We start from the raw sequence: 17,583 nt of genomic DNA, 5'->3' as shown, positions 1-17,583 counted from the left end.
TGATCAATCCCGAGCAGGAGCCAGTGGGCATCTTTCCTGGTTTGTGTGACATGGTTGTGCTTGGACAAACCTAGGGCTGCTTGGAGGGCATTGCTTTGGATGGTTTGCAGCTTACATTCAGAGGTTCCTGCATTACAGTAATCCAGTTTGGCACAACGGTTTGTTGTGGTGAGGAATGGATTGCTGGTGTTCAGTAGTTTTGCGGTGTGGGCAGTGGAGGAGGCAATGGTGCTGACCTGGTGAGAGAGGTCAAGGGTGGCATCTGGGTAGAAGCCCAGGGTTTTGGTTGCAGAAGATGTTTTGATGCTATTGCCGTCAATGTCAAATGCTTTGTAAGCTGGGTCTATGCTGAGGAGGGTGGAGTAAGAGCCTACAATGAGGATCTCAGCTTTGTCATTGTTGAGGCACAACTGGTGGGTTATTATCCAGTTTTTGACAATGTCATAAACTGAGTTGATGGTTGAACCATCCAGGTGGTAGGAGCCAGAGAGAGGGAGGAGGATTTGTGTGTCATAGGCATGATTCATGTAGGATATGCCGAGGGCATCCATATGATCAAAAGGGGTATAGTGTAAATGTTATACAGGGTTGGGGAGATGCAGTAACCTTGTGGGTCTCCACAAGTTACTGGTGTTGGTGGTGCAGCATGATCATCCATGAAGATACAGGAAGATCTGTCTGCCAAAAGGGATCTGTTGCTGCTGGGGAGATTTTTGCTGGTGTGGTGAGGTAGTTGCAGAATGTCTGGTTCTCGACGTGGTTGAAAGCTTCTGATAGGTCCAACATGATCAGCAGGGTGAGTTTGTCTGAGTTTTTGATGTTGTCTAACTGTTTTTTAGGTCCAGTAGGGTGGTTTTGGTTCCTTGTTTTGGTCGGAAGTCTGATTGGTGGGTGACCAGGATACGGTTGTCCTCAAAGTATTGTTGGACCTGGATATAGGCTGTGCAGTCGAGGATTTTAAGGATGAAGGGTACAGTAGTGATGGGGCAATAGTTAGTGGGGATGGTGGGGTCAAAGGAGGTGATTTTCTCAAAGCGGGAGGTTCCAGGGTTCTTTCAGGGCAGTTGGCATGGTTTTTGTTGCAAAGGAGGAGTTGATGCTGGATGTGATGATGGGTATGAGTGTCTCAACACAGTCTTTAATGATAGTGGCCAGACAAGCATCTCCTTTGCATTGGGAGGGATTGAGGCCTTTGATTATATTTGTGACTTCAAGTTCCAATACCGGGTGTAAGTCAAATTGGGAGATGGGTCGACTGGTAGGCGGAGTAAGGAGTGGGGGCGACTGGTGGTGTTTTGATGAGGATGGCCAGTATCTTGGCACATATTTTTGTCTGAACGGAGCAGATTTTACCTGTGAGGGATTTGTGTAACTTGGTACACCAGGCGCTATCTATGATGAGGTCTGAGGTAGGGGGGACTGCTGACTCTAGTTCACATAGGATTGTGCAGAGTTTGTGGGTATTGGATTGTGCATAATTTATTCTGGCATTATAGCTGCTATCTTTGGCAGCGTGAATTGCTCTTTTGTAATCTTTCGCTAGGGAGGTACACAGGGCTTTGGAATCTGAGGATGAGTCGTTTCACCACGCTGTTTCGGGGGTGCGTTTCTTGGCACAGGAGGCAATGAGCTCAGGGGTGAACCAGCCTTTCTTTTTTAAAGCTTGCTTAGCTTTGCACTAAGCATGGCTAGAGTGTCAACAGCTAGAGCAATGGTGTCGTCGTATAGTTGGAACAAGGACTCTGGGTTCATGTCGGATGAGATAGTGAGGACGGAGAGGAAGGGTGTGATGCAGTCCTTGTTTGAGTTTTTGGTGCAGTGGGCTAAGTCTTTGGGTTTCATCGGAGGACAGGGGTTGGGCCTCTTGTTGTTGGGGAAGTTGAATGTGATGTGTGGTTGTGGTGGTGAGGCTGGTCAGTTTGCAGTTGAGGTTGGCAATCAAATTGAGTGGTTTGCAGAACAAAGCCAGTGTGGTTGAGGGCTGTGGCTAGCCTTTTTGCATGTTGTTCTGTGCGGTCACTGAGGCCAAGTTTGAGGTCTGACAGGATTAGGATTTTTGAGCTGGGCCTGATGGTGGGATTGATGATAAGCATGAGGTCTTCCTTGAAGGATGAAAGGGGCCTTGTCGGTGATAGATGAGGTGGAGATCGAACATGTTGGTGGGTGAGAGAGTGAGTCTGGTGGACATCATTTCACAGTTTGAGATAAGACTGGAGTGGTGGCCTTGATGGTGAAGATATCTTTGTAGATAAGGGTGACTTTGCCCAGCTCTGCTGTGGGTGCTGTGATTTTCCATGATGGCGTGCCATGGGTCGATAGCAATGGATAGAGTAGGGCCAACCCCGTCCCCTGCATCTCCCTGCACTCCCGCTTCTCAGTAGCTGCAGAGGCATGCAGACGCTTATAATACTTCAATTTGTGGGTGGCAAAAATCTGCTCAGGAGAAAAAGTACAGAAGCATTGGTTTTGGTCAGAAATGCACTTATAAAAGAGAGCTACAGAGTTTTGTGTTAGTTGTCCTTGGCCAGTGGAGACTTAGTGATAAAACATGTTAAGCTTGCATTCTCATTTGGCCCGAGACAAGGCCAAAAAAGGATCAGTGCTAATGTCCATTGGTCCTCTAGAAAGCCCACTCCCAATTCCTTGTGGACAGCAAAATTGGGAGCAGACCCCAGATGTCTCAACAAATGTTTAAAACATGTGTTTGACAGTAACTCTGAGTCAGGCATTTTAGAGCAACCACTAGAGGAGCTCCATCAGAACTGCAGCCTTTGTCTGTATTACATATACTTATAGTATCAGGTCTAGTGGCTGACCGGGGCCCGAGCCATAAAACGGGAAAGCCTTCCCAAATATTGAAACATCTTCAGTTGTTATGTGTTAAGATGGATTTGACCGAATACAACTGTTGCAAATCGGATGCCTAGAACAATCCTACACCCTCGTGGTAACCGCTCCATTGCAGACGATAGGCTTCATTTTCACAGACCTCTTTCCCCCAGCACACACTTTCACAGCGGACTTCACACTATTGATCTTCAGATCAATATTATTCATGAAAATGGAATAATCATTAATTGTGCTTCTGGCAATCAACGCTGTGTCGTCGGCATAGGCTAGGGTAGAAAAGGCCCTGCCACCCACCCTTAGGAAATCAGCCCAGGATTCCACCAAGGCATTGTGTAAACCAGTGATAAACAAAATAAAAAGGACCAGAGCCAAGACAGAGCCCTGGCAGACACAAGTACCAACATCAAAGCACCCGTACATGCATTGCCCTTCAAGCCCACTTCAGACACATGCACTGTTTCCAGAATGTATTTTACGGAACACAGTCAGGATCTCCATTGGGCACTTCAGGAAACCTAGCACAGCCCACAACTTCGACCTGTTTACTTTATCAAAGACAGTGCTCAAATGCATGAATGCAAGATAAATGGCTTGGCCCCTGCAAAAAAACAAGTTTGTTGCCAATAGGTATACATTCAATGCCTGTTCCATGGTGCCCACCGTGGTCTAAAACTGAGTTGTATTTCGGTAGCAATACACTGTTCGGAAAGCGAAGCCTCAATATGCCCCAGTAAGACTCTCTCAAAATGTTTTAAAGGCGCTGCCAAGCACGGTGATGGGTCTATATGAAAGTGGGCTTAAGGGGACCCCTTTTTAAAAAAATTGGAAAAATGATGGCAGGCATCCAGGAAGGTGGGTATTGGCCGATCTCTGAAAAGGCATTAAATGCCATGGTTAGCAATGGTGCCCAGATGTCTCCCTGATCATGAAAAAGGTCTGTTAGGAAGGCATCTGGGTCAGGACCGTTTGCTTAAAGATGGCTGTAAATACCTCTTCAAGCATGAAACACAATGGAAAACTGGGGTTCAAGAACAGCAAAGAATTGTGTGTACCATAAAATAGGCTAGAGAAGTGCTCCACCCAAGCCTGTGCAGCCACATCAGTTCATGTCCTATTTGCAATCGCATAATCGGCACCTCATTCACAAATTCCCCAAATTGTTTGGAATCATGGGTAGAAACAGCCTCCAGTAAACCCACCCTTTCTTGCTCATCAAGCTCGATTTTCCTCTTTCCTAAAACTACAAAGTACCTTGCTCTTGCCTGGATGATGTCACCTTTATAAGATTCTGGGGATTTTAGAGCCATCAAAAGCGAATTTTTATCAGAGGCACAGGCATCATTAAACCAACCCTTTTTATTGTACCTCACCTTCCTTTTACTTTTCCACACAAAAATGCCCCTATCAATTTCACAAAACTGGATGCTACATGTAAAATATTCCCATGAATATATAGTATGGTCCTAATATGTGGGCTCTACTCAGACAGAATTCTGTGAAGCAAATTGTAGTCGGAAATTCTAGCCCAACTAATTCTGCCATTGGACATTGAGTCAACCTCTGCTTGGTTTGGAAGAATTAGTAACAGCTTACCTTTCCTTACCCACAATGCCTGATAGTTTGTGGCTAATGGGATAGTGATCGCTACATGGATACCACAATTCTTCAAATTCCAAAATCATATTCCACATTTGCGCTGAGAGGAAGAGAAATTCAATAGTGGAGGATCTATGGTGATTTCGAAAAGGTAGTATGGCCTGGGATGTCAGAAAGGATGCGTCCATTAAGGCATGCAGAAAATTGGAGGCCTTTAGCACACACTCAAACATCCTGCATCTGGCGTTTGGGGATTTTGAGCGTCATGTCTGCAAAGGGTTCAAAAATATCATCCTGTTGTGAAACATCTACCCCTGGTATTTTTGCTTGCTGCTACCTCCTCGGATACAAAACCATCAAGCGCTGGAATCGCAATTTCCTGAAGCATCACCTCATAAATCTTCAAAAAACTCAAAATTTACCATTAGTCCCAGCAATGTTCCATGAAAGCAAACATGCTGCAGAAGACTGATTCCTTTCCTGTACCACATTTTCATCCACTTTCAATTTGGGGATGTTTGCCCCACCCTCCAATACCATAATAATTATTGGAGGAGAGAGCAAGGGGACCACCTGGTAGTAAATCACCTCAATTGGGGAAAGAATTTCATAACGATTGGAAACTAAGACCACTTGTTCAGTGGCTTCCACCCTTCCTGCTTTTTTAGTCCAAGGATCAGCCAAACATATACTCCTTGGAATTAAAATTGGGCAATTATTTGGGAAGCTATTGAACACTGTTGAATCAAAAGTCGACTTGGGTCATCTCCCAGAGTTTGGATAGAAGGAAGTCAGTAGCACCAACTTAGTGAATGTTTTTTTGCCATTTGCATTGAGACCTCTTGACAAATTCGAATTTGGAATGATTGGTCAGCAGATAACAGTACTATACAGTCACCATCAACTGATCAACTGATTTTTCGGTTGGGCCAACCTACCTTACCATTCTTGCCATCAGGATTTCTCGTGGATTGACCCATTAAGTTGGAATTGATCCAATGGCTAGTCGTATTAATCCGGGAAGCTGTAGGTTCAGGTCTCCCTTTGGGTAGCCCTGGAATGCTCAATATTACCCCGATCAAGGGAGCAGCAGCCGGTGTCAAATGCAATGGCTCTACTTCTGTGCTCACCAATCTCACCAATTCCCTCTTATAGTAAGGGGAAGTTTCAAATGACCTAACCCTTGCGGACTCTGAGGCTCCCTGATGACATAACCTTACCTCCACACTTAAGGGTTTCAGGGAACTGATCATCATTCCACCACCCTCTAACTGCCCTGCACCTGTACTATTTTCCACCATCACTGGTCCCTCCTTTCTATAAGCCATAAAGTTCCTTACCAGGGGTTCCTCATACCTTTTCCTACGTTCTCTAATGGAATTGTTCAAAATTGCTAATGTATTCATAAATCACAGCTTAAAGGATTGCAAAAACTTGAGAATAATTTTGAAACTCATGTCCCAAACCTCATTACCACCTCAGCTAGTGCCACTTGCAAGCGGGTGGGTGTGCAATGCTAGAGAAAAGCCAATGGATGGGATTCAACTTCTCTTCTAGTAATGCTTCCAGCCAGATCTTATCATCCTCCTCAAGGGGAACTGAGCTGTCTCAAAGGGCTGGCTATCCCTGAACATGAATTTGTACATTTTAGATATGCATTTATAATTGTAAACCTGTATGGCCTAACAGTGCTGAAATAAAACATGTTAATTCATTGATTGACTGATGATTGATTGAGTTAAGGGAAATAGTAAGAAGGGTGGGAGCGAATAGTTTAAGAGCAATGTGCATTACTGATGAAGGAGTGAAATCAGAGGAAAGAAGGAGAGCTGATGCTATATCTTTACTGATCATCATGGAATGATGAGGCAAGTAACATCCGTGTGAGAGAGAGTGAGTTCCACAAATGTGATACAGAGTTTGGGTTGAAGGTAATTAAAATGATTAGTGATAAAAGATTGATTGTACAGCGGGATTGGGCATTCCAAATGAGCCGCAGTCAAGCCAGTAGTGGCATTGAGGTTTGAGAGGAAGCTGCGGGAGTAGTGAATGGAACCATGTAGGGTAGATGAGGTTGGAGTGAGTGCGATGAGGGAGAGAGCAGCGGGTTGTATCTCATTTGGGCCGAGAGCTAAGGACAGGTAGGTGAAGATAGGGGTAGTACAGTAGTTGATGTGCAGGGAGGAGAGAGAGGGCTAGACCACTAAAAAGTTATTATTCCATTTTAGGGCCTTCAGTGAGCAATAATGCAATAATACATTCACAGAGGAATGGCCAACAGAGCAATGCAATATTAAGTTCACAGGGCAACGAAAATGGCAGTATTACATTCGAAAGTTAATATCCCTCCAAAAGATTCAACATTAACTTCACAGAGCATAGGTGACATAAATGCAATTTAGGCGCTCAGGGCCATAGGTGATATTAAATAGATGGGGCACCCAAACATGCAATATATAATTCCCTTATGATATCTGAGTATTGGGGAATGGGAAAGCACACACTGAGATTCAGGTTAGAAAAGGGTCATGCCAGCCTGCAAAGTGCTGCAGGTTCTGATGGAAGCAAGGCAAATCTGCTGCTGTTTCTGGGCCATTTGTAGAAGCAGTGAGGTGAGAGGCTACTGCTTCCTCCTTCATTTAGTATGGTAAACAACTGCTGGGGACTTGATCCAACTATGAATGATGGATAATGGAGTTAAGAACCCCTTTCTGAATAAGGATCAGTCTAACAGGCAAACGTCTCATGGATTGAATGGGTACCCATTGTCAATTTTGCTTTTCTATAATTGAAGCACAAATGCACTCATGGGGCCACAATATGCCTCTGATATCAAGTAGTTCCCACTTCACCAGTTCTGGCAAAATGGGAGCACAGAAGGTGTTGCACCCAATGATCATGATTATTTATTTGAAGGTGTTATAATGAACTGAACACGTTTCCTTATGGTAACTACATACCATTTGTTCATTAGCATTTAATAGACCTGTGGCGAGGGATAGTGGGAAGTTGAGTACAGGGAAGGAGTAGCTGTGAATATCAATCACTAGGAGAATATTCAATCTGTTGAGACTGTCTCCCGCCATGAACATCTCTTTCATCGTGTGGTCATGGTTAGGCACATTATTTAGGATGAGATGATCTGTCTATGTACTGGAGAGGTGGAGTATACAATAATGTGTTGTTGGAGAGGTGTGACAGAAAGCCGCTAGAAGCTGAGGTCAGTCACAGTAAAGACACCTGTAAAGTGGGCACCACCAGGTTTAATCTCTATTAAAGTTGTTCTTCTTTGATCTTGGTTGACTTGCATTTGAATTATTTCCAACTACATCAAAAACATGTACAGGTATTGAAATGTATTCGATTGAGAACTTGCAGAGCACTGCATCCAACACCAGGATCATCTCTTGGTACCAGGAAAATGTTCCTCCACGCTAGAAGGAGAGATGATAAAAGCGTTTAGCCAGTGCACATTAAACCCATTTCCAGTGCATTGTCAAGAATGGCATAATGGTAAAGTTGTTCCCAGTCTTCCAACACTGGCTAGCCTCAATATTGTTACATTAGTAGGGTGCTAAGTGTGTGTAATATCTTGTCAATATTCAGTATTAATATTAGTATTGAATTTTCCACCATTTTTCTTGAGAAGTCATGTCAGGACAACAAAAGAAGTATAGGCTTTTAGGTCTCGTTGGTTTCTAAATGGGTTTTGCATTTTCCAACCATGTGAGCTTTGCCCACAAGTAACGGCCGCAGACCAAGGTCGAGAGGTCACTGGTTTAATAGGAGCATTTTATGAGGTCCCAGGCAATTATACCACACTGGGTAGCCTGCGAGGGAAAGGACTGTAGCAATTAGGACCACAGCGTGATAATAGTGCTTTATTTACATCAGAAAGAGTGTGCCAAGAAAGAGCAAACTTTCTTATGTAACAAAAAAAAAAAATACAAAAAAGATGCCAACCTTGGAAAGGGAGACACAATCTACACAGAGCCATCTTTCCATTTCCATTTCTTAAAGGAGACTATCAAGGGAGAATGCTGGAGCGTTAAGTGATGATTTTGAGATGACATGGTGGAGGAATACAGTGTGGGAGGCGGGGGCTGTGGAGGAGCCGCAGAGGGCAAAGGAGGCGCTGGGAGAGGGCTGGGCAGCATGCAAAGGACAGATGAACTGAGGTCCCAGTCTGCAGCCTTGCCAGTGGGTATAGAGGACATTCTGAGCACTTTTATTGGATGAGGCACACCACCCATGTGCTAATATTTGTTATTAAATGCATTATTCAAGTTGTATAAGGGACTCATGTATCTAGGGATTTACGTTTAAAATACGAGCAGTACTCTGTCAAGTGCACTCATAAAAGCATGAAGTTGGTTCAGCACTTAGTCATGGCTGCTGCATAACTGATAAAGAATTACTGAAAATCTGCAGATAAAAAAGTGTCACCAAATTAAGATATCTCATTTGCATACAGGCATGCAGATATCAACATCTCATCAAGTTAAGCATCCTAAGGTTTGTGCTTTAACCCGAGAGAAATGGGATCAGTGTCCTTTAAAGATTTTAACACATGAGTATTAATTCATCATCCGGCATTGATATTTGTGATTGTTAATGTCATTCCAACAATTCAATTTCCAGCCCACAGCATCAGTGTCATGATGAGTCAAGAGACTAAGGGTTGGTTTACAAAGCATTTCCCAATGGGGTTTTCCTATTGAAAAAACGTGTGTGTAAATCAGACCCTAAGACATTGGGCCTCATTACGAGTATGGAGGTAGCCACTAAAGTGGCATGGCTACCCACATACCGGGTACCGGGAATAGGGAATTACTGGGCCATGCCGACTTTGGCGGGCCCAGTAATTTCCATTCTCGGGGCCCGGTACATCCCCATTCCCATTTGAGCCCATATAGGGCTCAATGGGAATGGGGAGGATGCTAACAACAGACCCGTTAATGACGGGCCCGCTGTTAGCATCCTGGTCTGCTAACGGGTCCCACTAAGGATGCCTGGTCTGACCGGGCGTTCCAGAGTGGGACCCGCTGCAGACCTCGTAATAGGGCGGCCCGTAATGAACGGTGCCAGTCCCTTACCGGCACCATTCATTACGGATCCGCACTCGTTGTAATGAGGCCCATATTAACCATTTTCTCAATAAATAGATGTTTGAGAAACGGGTATGTGGCTAGTTAAAACAAACAACAGATTTATTTTGTTAATAAAATTAAAAAAGAGACTGAACTTCACCCTAACATAATAGGGAGATAAGGACCTCCGTGAGAGGTTCCTGTATGATTGATAAAGCCCATTTCAGTAAAGTAGCAAATCGTGCTGCTCCACAAATTGATAGGTAATAATAATAATAATAATAATAATAATAATAATAATAATATTAGTGATGATTATTATATTAATAGGGGAGCACACTCTCCAGTCCATTCAGCTGCAGATGTGCATGTGTGCACATGGCTCATAGCCAACATAGACTGTGGAGACAGTCCAGCAACATGCAAACACAGGTTCCATGTATGAACTAGCCACTCCTTGTGCATACCAAACTGCACTACTTTTGTTACAGTTTATGTAGTCAAAGTTACAAAAAAAAGCTTTGCGACTCGGTTCCCTATGTGTCTGTATTTTATACCAGCGTTAATCAATGTTTGGTGGGTCGTACCTGTGATGCACAGTCCTAATTGGCATGCTCTGACCTAAATCTTCTAAATCGGCTTTACTTACAATGATGATTATTTCTTTCTTTCATTGCAGCTCTACAATATGTATCCTGCTTTGGACTTTCTACCAGGAGATCACAAGACTGTCCTCCAGAATATAAGTGACATACATGCTTTCCTGCGGAACAAGTTTTTGAAGAGTCGCCAAGAATTAGACAGTGATGACAAGAGAAATTTCATTGATGCATTTCTTGTCAAGGAGCAGATGGTAAGTAACACCATACAGGAAATCTTTATACAACCAAAAACGCATATTGAATGGGACTTAAATCTACTCACTGTTAGGGGTTGTATCTACATCGAGTATGTACAATTACCTGCTCCTCATTTGCCAGTCCAAAAAGCAATGCCAGTACTTCAGTGGATCCACCAGACCAATGAACCCCAAAGGGTCTATGGTTTGTACAGTAGTAGTTGAAGTAGTAGCAGTAGTTTGTCTTTTGTATAGCGCTGTTATGCCTTTGGTATTAGCTCAAAGTGCTTTGGAGTGAACACCCTCGGGGGACTTAAGTGCAAGGTATGGGAACATTGTCAAGAGGTTAGAATACATGTGTGCATTTGGCAAAGAGATGTGTGTTGGGTTGGCCGAGTACTAGTTAGCTACCCATATCGATCAGGCATGTGCATGGGTGCTATGAGGTGATCAGGACAGTGCACAAGTGCAGGAGACTCGTTATGTGTCCAGCTAGACTGAATTGTTTGCAATGGGAGTTAGCTTCATTCTCATGGCAGAGATGTTGTGAGTTATGTTTTAGACAGGTGTATGAAAGTGGATGCATGGGGTTGGTGGCTGTGCTTGCAGCTAGAGTCTATTGAAAAGGTGTGGAATTCAGTCCCAGTTTGTTCTTTTCTTTTCGATGTGGCCATGGTTTATGTTTCTTGGTTTGCTGGGATAATATTTTATCTTGCTCTGTAGAAATCATGTGGAGTCAAATAGTGCCAGGGCGTAGGTGCTTAGAGGGAAGCATGAAGTGGGGGTTGAAGTTGTCAGGTTGTGGATGAGAAGAACCAGGTCTTGAGGGCCTACTGGAAGGTAAGGTGGTCCTCATTGCGGTGAATGCCAAGTGGGAGAGAGTTCCATAGTGTGAATGCAAGCAAAGAGAATGAGGAGCACCCTAATCTAGTGGGGACATCACTAGGAGGAGAGAAGATCCTGATCTGAGGATTTATTTACAGTGCCAAAACACCTCTGGGGAATAGCCACGTTATATCAAGCATTGATAACATAACATAACATAACATGTTGGTAGCATGTAAGTTTGTGGAGGAATATGAGGCCTGACTTATGGAGTGCATGGTAGGTGATACACATGTCCTTGAATGTGCCAGATAGAGGACATTGGCGTTGTCTAGGTGGGAGAGGACGATAGCCAGAATCTAGGCGGGAGAGGACGATAGACAGAATTGCTGTGACTCTGTAAGTGTAGGAGAGATAGGAAAATATTTGACTGAGGATGCAGAGGTGTAGATGACATGATTTAGAAACACTGTTGATGTGGTGGGAGAGTGTTAGGTCTGAATCTAGGGTGCATGCCAGGTTCTTGACTGCACGGGATGCTGCGGGCGGGGGGCCTAGGGAGATTGGGCAGGTGGTGAGTTTGGAGAAGAGTGCCATTTTACTGCAGATCAAGATTTCGGTTTTGCCAGGGTTAAGGATGAGATGGTTAACTATCATCCAGTGGTCTGTTTCTGTGAGGCAAGAGGCCAGGGCAGGATGTTGGGAAGACGGGGTAATGGGGATCTTGGAGATGATCTGGATGTCATCAGCATAGTTTTAACAGGTTAGGTTGTTTGAATAGATGAGGGTGAAGAGCGGGGTTAATTAGAGGTTGAATAGTAGGGGTGAAAGGGAAGCCCCCTGTGCGAACCTCATCACAGACCAGAGGGGTGGGGAGAAGAAGGGGTTTGAGTGATTTGTAAAAGATTAGCAAGGAAAGAGGAGATCCATCTTAATGCAGAATCTCTGATGCCTAGTGAGTTAAGTCTGTCCATGAGTATGCCTTAGTCGATAGTGCCAAAGGCTGCCCAAAGGTCATGCACAAGCAGGATAACTACAGCTGAGTCTGCAGTTCTTTTCAGGTCATCCCATATGGATGTTTCAGTTCCTCTGAGGGGTCTGAAGCTGGATTCGGCTGGGTTGAGCAACAAGTTGGATTCTTTGAAGAGACAGAGCTGGGAGTATGCAGGGCGGTCAGTGAGTTTGCCAATGAAGTGGTTGTTTAAGATTGTGTGGTAGTTGGATGAGAGGAGGGGATCAAGGAAGGGTTTTTTGACTAGGAGTTTGACGTGTGAGGTCTTGAATTCTGCTGGGAAGATGCCTGATGTCAGTGAATGGTTGATTATTGATCTTGCAATGCTGCCTGCACCTGTAGTGGAGAAAATGTTCTTAAGGTGGCGACTCGTTCTGCTCCCACCGGCTCCACTTTAGTCCCGGAGCTCAGTGAGTGTTGCTGCCCGTATCTGCTTACTTCTGTGCCTGTTGTGCAAGTCCCGAGGCCCTCAGCAGCCTCCTCCGCTTCCCGATCCCACCGTGCGTCCTCTTCCTGAATCCCCGACCCTTCCGCTTCCTGACCCACCCCCTGCTCCCATTGGTCCCTGATCACCATGTGTAGAGTCTAGTGACTCGTTTTGCTCCCACCGACTCCAGTTTAGACCAGGAGCTCGGTGAGTGTTGCTGCCCGTATCCACACAACTGTGGTCTAGTTGCATTTGAAAGTGTGCCTAATAGCATAACTGTGGTTAAGTTGATTATAAAAGTGTGCCTAATAGCATAACTATGGTCAAGTTGCATTTAGAAGTGTGCCTAATAGCATAACTGTGGTCTAGTTGCACTTAGAAGTGTGCCTAATAGCATAACTGTGGTCTACTCGCATTTAGAAAGTGTGCCTACTAGAATAACTAGGGTCTAGTCACATTTAGAAGTGTGCCTAATAGCATAACTGTGGTCTAGTTGCTTTTAGAAAGTGTGCCTACTAGAATAACTAGGGTCTAGTCACATTTAGAAGTGTGCCTAATAGCATAACTGTGGTCTAGTTGCATTTAGAAGTGTGCCTGATAGCATAACTGTGGTATAGTTGATTTTAGAAATTGTGCCTAATAGCATAACTGTGGTCTAGTGGCACTTAGAAGTGTGCCTAATAGCATAACTGTGGTTTAGTTGCTTTTAGAAGTGTGCCTAATAACATAAGTGTGGTCTAGCTACATTTGGAAGTGTGCCTAATAGCATAACTGTGGTATATTGATTTTAGAAAGTGTGCCTAATAGCATAACTGTAATCTAGTTGATTTAGAAAGTGTGCCTAATAGCATAACTGTGGTCTAGTCGAACTTAGAAAGTGTGCCTAATAGCATAACTGTGGTCTAGTTGCATTTAGAAGTGTGCCTATTAGCATAACTGTGGTGCAGTTGCATATAGAAAGTGCCCCTAATAGCATAACAGTGGTTAGTTGATTTTAGAAAGTGTGCCTAATAGCATAACTGTGGTCTACTTGCATTTAAAAATGTACCTAATAGCACAACTGTGGTTTAGTTAAATTTAGAAAGTGTGACTAATAACATAACTGTGGTCTAGTTGCATTTAGAAAGTGTGCCTAATCGCATAACTGTAGTCTACTTGCATTTAGAAAGTGTGCCTAATAGTATAAACGTGGTCTGGTAGCATCTAGAAGTGTGCATAATAGCATAATTGTGGTTTAGTTGATTTTAGAAAGTGTGTCTTATGGCAAAACTGTGGTCTAGTTGATTTTAGAAAGTATGCCCAATAGCTTAACTGTGGTATAGTTGCATTTAGAAAGAGTGCCTACTAGCATAACTGTGGTCTAGTTGCATGTAGAAGTGTGGCTAATAGCATAACTGTGGTCTAGTTGCACATAGACAGTGACCCTAATAGCATAACTACGATTTAGTTGATTTTGGAAAGTGTGCCTAAAAGCATGACTGTTATCTAGTTGCATTTAGAAAGTGTGCCTAATAGCATAAGTGTGGTTTAGTTGATTTTAGAAAGTGTGGCTAATAGCATAACTGTGGTCTAGTTGCATTCAGAAAGTGCGCCTAATAGCATAACTGTGGTCTAGTTGCATCTAGAAGTGTGCCTACTAGAATAACTGTGGTCTAGTTACATTTAGAAAGTGTGCCTAATAGCACAACTGTGGTGTACTTGTATTTAGAAGTGTGCCTAATATCATAACTATGGTCTAGTTGCATTTAGAAGTATGCCCAATAGAACAACTATGGTCTAATTGTATTTAGAAGTGTGCCTAATAACCTTACTGTGGTTTAGTTGATTTTAGACAGTGTGCCTAATAACATAACTGTGGTCTAGATGCATTTAGAAGTGTGCCCAATAGCACAACTATGGTCTAGTTGCATTTAGAAGTGTGCCTAATAACCTAACTGTGGTTTAGTTGATTTTAGAAAGTGTGCCTAATAGCATAACTGTGGTCCAGATGCATTTAGAAGTGTGCCTAATAGCATAACTGTGGTCTAGCTGCATTTAGAAATGTGCCTAATAGCATTAATTGCATTTAGAAAGTCCACCCAATAGCATATCTGTGGTTTAATTGCATTTAGATAATCTGCCTAACAGTTTATCAGTGGTCTAGTTGCATTTAGAAAGCCCCCCCCCAGTAGCATATCAGTGGTTTAGTTCCATTAGAAAGTCCACCCAATAGCATATATGTGGTTAAATCACATTTAGAATGTCCATCTAATAGCATATCTTGGCGTAGTTGAATCTAGAAAGTCCACCTAACAACATATCTGTGGTTTAGTTGCGTCTAGAAAGTCCACCTAATAGCATATCTGTGGTTTAATTGCTTTCTGAAAGTCCACCCAATAGCATATCTGTGTTTTAATTGCATTTATAAAGTCCACCTAATAACATCTCTGTAGATTAATTGCATTTATAAAGTCCACCCAATAGCATAACTGTGGTCTAGTTGCATCTAGAAGTGTGCCCAATAGCACAACTATGGTCTAGTTGCATTTAGAAGTGTGCCTAATAACCTTACTGTGGTTTAGTTGATTTTAGAAAGTCCGCCTAACAGCACATCTGTGGTTTAATTACACTTTGAGAGTCCACCTAAAAGCATATCTGTGGTATAATTGCATTTAGAGAGTCCACCTAATACCATATCTGTGGTTTAATTGCATTTCGAGAGTCTACCTAATGGCATATCTGTGGTTTAATTGCATTTAGAAAGTCCACCCAATAGCATATCTGTGGTTTAATTGCATTTGAAAGTCTGGCTAATAGCTTATCTGTGGTTTAGTTGCATTTAGAAAGTCCGCCTAACAGCACATCTGTGGTTTAATTACACTTTGAGAGTCCACCTAAAAGCATATCTGTGATATAATTGCATTTAGAGAGTCCACCTAATACCATATCTGTGGTTTAATTGCATTTCGAGAGTCTACCTAATAGCATATCCGTGGTTTAATTGCATTTAGAAAGTCCGCCTAATAACATATCTGTGGTTTAATTGCTTTTTGAGAGTCCACCTAAACGTGTATCTGTGGTATAATTGCATTTACAGAGTCCACCTAATAGCATACCTGTGGTTTAATTGCATTTTGAGAGTCCACCTAAAAGCATATCTGTGGTATAATTGCATTTAGGGAGTCCACCTAATAGCATATCTGTGGTTTAACTGCATTTTGAGAGTCCACCCAATAGCATATATGTGGTTTAATTGCATTTAGAGAGTCCACCTAATAGCATATCTGTGGTTTATTTGCATTTTGAGAGTCTACCTAATAGCATATCTGTGGTTTAATTACATTTTGAGAGTCCACCTAAAAGCATATCTGTGGTATAATTGCATTCAGAGAGTCCACCTAATAGCATATCTGTAGTTTGACAGCATTTTGAGAGTCCACCTAATAGCATATATGTGGTTTAATTGCATTTAGGGATTCCACCTAATAGCATATCTGTGGTTTAATTGCATTAAGAGAGTCCGCCTAATAGCATATCAGTGGTGTAATTGCATTTTTAGAGAGAGTGTGCCTAATAACATATCTATTGTGTAATTGCATTTAGAAAATCTGCCAATTAGCACATCTGTGGTCTAATTGCATTGGAAAGCCCACCCAGTAGCATATCTGTGGAGTAATTCCATTTAGAAAGTGTGCTGAATAGCATATCTGTGCTGTAGGTGCATTTAAAAGTCTGCCTAATAGCATATCTGTGGTCTAGTTTGCACTTAGAAAATCCACCCAATAGCATATCTGTGGTGTAATTGCATTTAGAAAGTCTGCCTATTAACATATCTGTGGTCTTGTTGCATTTGAAAGCCTCCCTATGAGCTTATCTATGCTCTAGTTGTATTTGAAAATGTGCCTAATAGCATATCTGTGGCCTAGTTTGCATTTAGAAAACCCACCCAATAGCATATCTGCGGTGTAATTACATATAGAAAGTCTGCCTATTAACATATCTGTGGTCTTGTTGCATTTGAAAGCCTCCCTATTAGCTTATCTGTGCTCTAGTTGCATTTGGAAATGTGCCTAATAGCATATCTGTGGCCTAGTTTGCATTTAGAAAACCCACCCAATAGCATATCTGTGGTGTAATTACATATAGAAAGTCTGCCTATTAGCATATCTGTGATAGAGTCGCATTCAAAAATCTGCCTAATAACATATCTGTGGTCTTGTTTCATTTAGCAAGTCCACCCAATATCATATCTGTGGTGTAACTGCATTTGAGAGTGTGTCTAATAACATGTCTATTGTGTAACTGCATTTAGAAAGTCCACCTAATAGCATATCTAAGGTGTAATTGCATTTAGAAAGTGTACCCAATAGCATATCTGTGGTCTACTTGCATTTGAAAGTCCACCCAATAGCATATCTGGGTCTAGTTTGCATTTAGAAAGTCCACCTCACATCTAGCATTTAGCATATCTGTGGTGTAGTCACACTTAGGCCCTCATTACGACCCTGGCGGAAAGTAACTGACCTGACCGCCATAGCGTAAATAGCGTTTCCGCCATTGCACGACGGAGTAAAGTGCGGCTAATTCTGACCCATCGGGCACGAGCACTACGCCATGGCGGAAGTGCAAAGTCAGCGATGGCGGAAATGTCCCCAAAACGCCCCTCACCGCCGTCGTACGGCGCCCTAGGTGCAATTCCGCCACCCATCATAGCGGTCACCGTAATGAGCGGTAATCGCAAAATACGGTGACTGTAAATATACGGAAACGGAAGTAAAAACATGGGCCCGGAACGGGAAACAGCACGCCGTACACCTATAAAATCAGAATCCCAACACAACCATTAAAAATCCTACCCTGAGACACATCCCAACCCGTTAGCCACCCTAGTGAAAACAATAAAAATGGGAAAAGTTGCGAAAAAAGCGTGCGACCGCAAGCGGCAGGTCCACTTCTCCCATGAGGA

General features: G+C 43.0%; 1 protein-coding gene across 3 annotated transcripts in view; it reads left to right on the top strand.

Moving 5' to 3' along the window:
- LOC138453176 (cytochrome P450 2K6-like) overlaps nucleotides 1-17,583 on the top strand; it is a 346,951-nt gene that overhangs the window by 191,040 nt on the left and 138,328 nt on the right. For all 3 annotated transcript variants that reach the window (XM_069605773.1, XM_069605771.1, XM_069605772.1), the window contains one exon: nucleotides 10,216-10,389. In XM_069605773.1, the coding sequence (XP_069461874.1) occupies nucleotides 10,216-10,389 (174 nt within the window). The remainder of the gene's footprint in view (nucleotides 1-10,215; nucleotides 10,390-17,583) is intronic.

This window comes from Ambystoma mexicanum, chromosome 4p (assembly GCF_040938575.1).
Source record: "Ambystoma mexicanum isolate Mex_15411 chromosome 4p, UKY_AmexF1_1, whole genome shotgun sequence".
NCBI lineage: Eukaryota > Metazoa > Chordata > Amphibia > Caudata > Ambystomatidae > Ambystoma > Ambystoma mexicanum.
This window is presented reverse-complemented; position numbering and strand designations above follow the sequence as displayed.